At 39.6% G+C, this 5,619-nt stretch overlaps 1 protein-coding gene across 1 annotated transcript; it reads left to right on the plus strand.

Moving 5' to 3' along the window:
* Positions 1-304: 304 nt before the first annotated feature.
* LOC103742956 (keratin-associated protein 9-3-like) lies at positions 305-852 on the plus strand. The gene is given in 2 exon segments (XM_008844121.1): positions 305-323; positions 326-852. Coding segments are annotated over 2 exon segments (546 nt in total).
* The last annotated feature ends 4,767 nt before the right edge of the window (positions 853-5,619 follow it).

Here is a 5,619-nt window from a genome sequence, read left to right on the forward strand (position 1 = left end):
TTAGTGCTAAGCTGATATAGTGAATGGTGGTTGGTTTCTTACTTCAGGAAGAATTTTAATTTGTTGTTTACCAATTAGGAAGGTAAATATGAATTACTAATGAAAACTTCATAACACTCAAGGAATAACTTCCTCTTGGAAGTACTTCACAAAACAGGGAAATTAGCATAAACAATAACAGACAAGTTCTTCTCATTGGCCCAAATTTTGGGACATCATGTATAAAAGGCACAATAGAAAAGGAAATATTAGAACTCTGGAAAACTTCCCTGTGAAAAGGACCCCGCCCTCCACACCTGACACCATGACCACCTCCTGCTGCTCTCTTGCTGCCAGCCCACCTGCTGCAGAACCACCTGCTGCAGGACCACTTGCTGGAAGCCAACCTGTGTGACCAGCTGCTGCCAGCCCAGCTACTGTGGGTCCAGCTGCTGCCAGCCTGGCTGTCAAACTACCTGCTGCAGGACCAGCTTCCAACCAAGCTGTGTGACCAGCAGCTTCCGCACTCCCTGCTGCCAGCCCTGCTGCTGTGTGTCCAGCTGCTGCCAGCCCTGCTGCCAGCCCAGCTGCTGCCAGCCCAGCTGCTGTGAGCCCAGGTGCTGTGAGCCCAGCTGCTCCCAGTCCAGGTGCTGTATCACCAGCTGCTGCCAGCCCAGCTGCCAGCCCAGCTGCTGTGAGTCCCCCTGCCTCAAGCCCTGCTGTGAGCCCTTCTGCCTCAGGCTGAGCTGCCAGGCAGCTTGCTCTGGACCTGTGACCTGCACCAGAACTTGCTACCACCCCTCATATGTCTGTGTGCCTGGCTCCCTATCCCAAGGCTGTGGGTCCAGCTGCTGTGATCCCTGCAGCTGGTAATCAACTTACTATACATCAGATATCTACATAAAATAATCAACTATTAAACGTACCAGACATCCACATTATGCCCAACCCACTGCTTTTTCTCTGAATATAAAGCTCCCACTGTCATCTAAGCACCATCAACCTTGTTAACAGATGTGTGAGCTTGTCCAGCGAGTATGATCTTACCCACTTGTTTCTTTTCAGAACTCTAGCTGTCTAGCAGCATCACCTATTCTTGACCTAGATTCATGATATCGGTCTTGGAACATTGATTTTTGCATTTTCAACTTCCAAAAGTTGTTTTTTTTAAAGTATTCAAAAATTTTCCATTGTTAGTCATCATTTAATTTCAATGGATTTGCAATTATTATGACTCATCATGTAACTCATTCATAAAAATTTTGCATTGTCTTCTCGCTGAAAGGGCATGACCTCTTGTTCGCTAATAAAGTCTTCATTACACTGTCTTGTGTACTATGTTTTGTTTTGTTTCCGTGATTATTTTTCATTTCATACCATAGTATCTCATCTAAGCTACATCATATTCTCAAACTTGAGCAAAGCCAAGAGGAGTAAATGAACTGGGTTCGGTCATATAGCTAAGGATGGACAGAATCAGGTCCAATTAGTTAGTGGTGTGTGTGTTTGTGTGTGTGTTTGTGTGTGTGTGTGTGTGTGTGTGTGTGTGTGCAGGCCACAACATGTGTATGGAAATCATAGGACACCATTGTGGGTTCCAGGGATCAAACTCAAGTCGTCAGGCTTGGTAGCAAGTGCCTTTAACCGTGGAGCCATCTTGCCAAAACTGTCATGGGATTTTTTAAAAAATATGTTTTTGTTGAATTTTTGTGAATTTCATACAATATATTTTTAATGATTTTTTAATGTTTAATAACTACATGATTAGAAGAATAAAATATGTTTTCTCATATTTAAATCTTGTACCATATCTATACCCAGATACTAATTCCCCACCAAATTTTCTGTAATATGTATGGTAGTAAGGTTTGTGTCCCCCAAATGCCCTTTGGTGTGGGATCATTCACTGGAGCCTGGTCAGCTCACAAAGAGACTCACCCTTCAAGGAGACTGAATCTCCCCTTCCCAATAGCCACTGGTTTCCAATACGTCCTCACGTAGGGTTTGGCTTTCTTACCCACTTCCCCACATCTATGCTGTGATTTTTTTCTGGCTTGAGATTGAACTATCTTGGGATTTTGATGCAAGATGATTATCTAAAATTGTTTATCTTAGAACTGGCATTGATTATATCCTTATACTTTCAGTCACCTATACAAATAACCACATTGACAAAAATAGTGATAATACTGATAAAAATAAACTTTTAATATTCTAAATGAAAACAGACAGATATCTGTGGATTTCCATAGAATGTTCAATAAATTCAGCAAGAAAATACTGGACATAGATCACCATTGCACATAATAAACAAAAATATAATCCATGTGGATTAAAAACCTAAAATTGACTCAAAAACTTTAAATTCTTAGAATAAATATAAACCTTTCAACCCTCCTCAGAGAAGTTTCTTCTGGCAGTAGATGGCAGTTAACTCAGAGACCCATACCTTCTCAGGGGCAGAGAAGTGACTGCGGAGTACTAAATGGGATATCTGTACCAAACCCTCTCCTCCCAGGGCTCAGGGATCATTGTGGAAGAGGAAGCAGAAAGATTGTTAAGGTGATGGTTGACTATAAGGAAGCAGTGTTTTCTAGACACACGAGAGCAGGTGCATTTATGAACTCACAGTGGATGTGAGGGTATACACAAGACCTGTTCAGGCTCATGTGAGATGAAATCCTAGCATGGAGCAGGGAGGTGGGTGGGATGTCCCACTCTTAGTAGAAGAGCTATTGACAACTGATAGCTGCTGGGAGAGGGAATGTCCCTTTCCTTTAAGGATCTGGCTCCTGGTAGTTGACTACATTCCAATGGATGGCCACAAGTCCAATGAGGACATGTTGGGTGGGTAGGGAACAGAAGTGGACATGGTAGGAAGAGTGAGTGTAATCAAAATACACTGCGTGAAATTCTCAAACAACTAGTAAAAAAATTATGAAGAAATAGAGATAAACATATTTTTTTTTGTCTTTTTGAGACAGGGTCTCTCTGTAGCCTTAGCTGTCCTGGAACTCACTATGTAGATCAGGCTGGCCTTGAACTCACAGATCTGCCAGCCTCTGCCTCCTGAGTGCTGGGATTAAAGGTAAGAAATTAAAGGATTTCATCAACAAGAAAAACACCCCATCATGTCCAGCAGAAAAGATTGCCAAAGTTGAATGTTGACATATAGAATGTATGATCATTAGAGACACTAATAAAAACAAAAAACCAAATTACAAACTGGATGTTTAAGTAATATACATTCCGATAACGGATGGTATCAAGGTGCCAAAACACCTGTGGAGAAATTACATGATACCTCATTAAAAACACCAAGGCCGGATCCCAACATCTCATATTAAGATAAACATATATGAACAAAAATTATAAAGAAGTGGTCAACCGGAATAGAATTCAGGAAAGTGAAATGATGACCAAAATAAGGAGTTTTATATCCATTTTAATGATATAAAAAGTATCTTGTAAAACTATCAGGTTATTAATTTGTAAAAGCAAAACAAGAATCATGGTCAGCCTCCCAGGTCCATCCTCTGCATTCCTGTGACACACTCCTGAAAGAGATACCAGCAAGTCTTGCATGATACTTTGCTTCCTTGTTGCTTTGCATTAAGCATCTTAGCTCTTAACATAGCATAGTCACTCAACACATGTCGTCTGCCCTCCATCTGTGGCCTCTCCAACAAGAGATTCAATTCACCCCAGACCAAAATAGCCAGAAAAACTAATGTGACTGTGCTGAATACATACAGACTTTTCTTGGCATTATTACATGTAAAATATAGAACAATTATGTGCATACACTCATATTCTATAAGATTTGCTGCTGAGAGTCACTCAGTGGTAAAGCACTTGCCTAACATGTGTGAGACCCCAGATTTGATGCCTGGCTTTGCAAAAGCAAGCAAGGATTCATCCTATTAGATATTCTAAGTAAACAAAGATGGCTTATGCAAGATGTATGAAGAATGTCCATATATATATGTCCTATGTAAATATGCTGCTAGTTTATATAAAGTATTTGAGCATTCAAAGATCTTAGTATTCTCAAGTCATCATTAAAACAATTCCGCAGGGGTTCTAAGGGACTACCATTTTTTTAAATTAATGAATGAGTGAACTATGAGTTATGCAAGAGAAGGCTTCAGTCTTTCATTATCCAAAATGCATGTACCTTTGGTCCAAAGCTTATTAAGTGAATCAGGGTTAAGAATTGAGATGGGATAGTTTTAACAAAGGCTTGGTTTACCCAAGGTGAAGATGCTTCCTTCTTAGTTCTCTTCTCCCTGTCCTTGTTGTCCCCTAATTTCCCATCTTCTCAAGTAGAGGAAAGGTAAATTCTAGAGGAGAGGGTATTAGCTCACCATAGTGATAATGGACTATTCAAAAAAAATTTAAATCTTTACCCATTAATTGGAGACATGCCAAGACCATAAGAAACTGTGAGGAAATATGTGAGAAAGAAATAACATTAAAGAACTCATGCTTGGCTTTGGGAGTCCATTTTCGCCCCAGAGCTTTGGATGACCTGAATTAGCATAGCAGAAAAAAGGATCGACTCCCACGAGATCACTTGATTGGCAGCAAATCTGCCACAGCAGAAAGGCTGGTCTTCTCCAAGGTTTCAGAACAACTGCACATACAGGTGAATATTATCTTCATACAAGACACAAACTAGTTCCAGGATAATGGTGAGACTGCACACCCATGTTGACATGGCACTGTTCACAGCACCCGAGTTATGGAATCAGCCTAGGTGTCCATCAAGAAACGAATGGGGGGGGGGCGCTGGAGAGATGGCAAAACAGTTAATGACTCTGCTCTTGCGGAGGACCCGGGTTCAGTTCCCAGCACCCACATGGTGGTCAACAATAGTCCATAATCCAGTTCCAGGGGATTTGACACCCTCTTCTGACCTCTGCAGGCTGACACGGGTGCACTTACATACATGTGGGCAATGCACACATACATATAAAATAAAACTCAATGTCAATAGCCTTGGAATGAATTTTTCTGTATGAAACTGTGTGTTTTGACAACGAAGTGGAGGTCTTTTTTAAACGTTGGACCCTCATTTAATTTTATGCATTATAGAGTTTATAATGAGTAAAAGATTATACAAGCGTAATAATGCATCTGTAAACCTAGAAATGTACAGCCAATTTTGAAAGAGATGTACCCTAGCTCAGAAAAATGTTATTGAATAGGTTAATGCTGTTGTAGTGAAATGCTTCTTTTAATTAAAAAAATAAATAAATGGAAAAAAAGGGAAAAAGATGCTACCTCAAATCTATATGGAAATTTAACTCTTCCTTTAGGCCACTAATTACCTACACAAAATGACATCTAAACTGGTTGGGTAAAATCCTATTTGTTAAATACCATTTTTGTTTTTTAGTTTACTTTCATGGTGTTTTAAGATGTATTCATTTTGTTTGTCTACTTCAAAGTTGTTTCAGTTTAAAAATGATAAACCAACCACATTCTCAACAAAGACTATATCACTAAATATGTATATACAGTCAACATAAATTTATGCTTCTTAAAATTAATTTACTTGGTATCATACTAATTTTTAAGTAAAATCTCATACAAACTAAAAATGTTAAATTAACACCAAAATTTTTTTTTCAGCGA

Source organism: Nannospalax galili, unplaced genomic scaffold (genome assembly GCF_000622305.1).
Source record: "Nannospalax galili isolate Female #2095 unplaced genomic scaffold, S.galili_v1.0 scaffold482, whole genome shotgun sequence".
Classification (NCBI taxonomy): Eukaryota; Metazoa; Chordata; class Mammalia; order Rodentia; family Spalacidae; genus Nannospalax; species Nannospalax galili.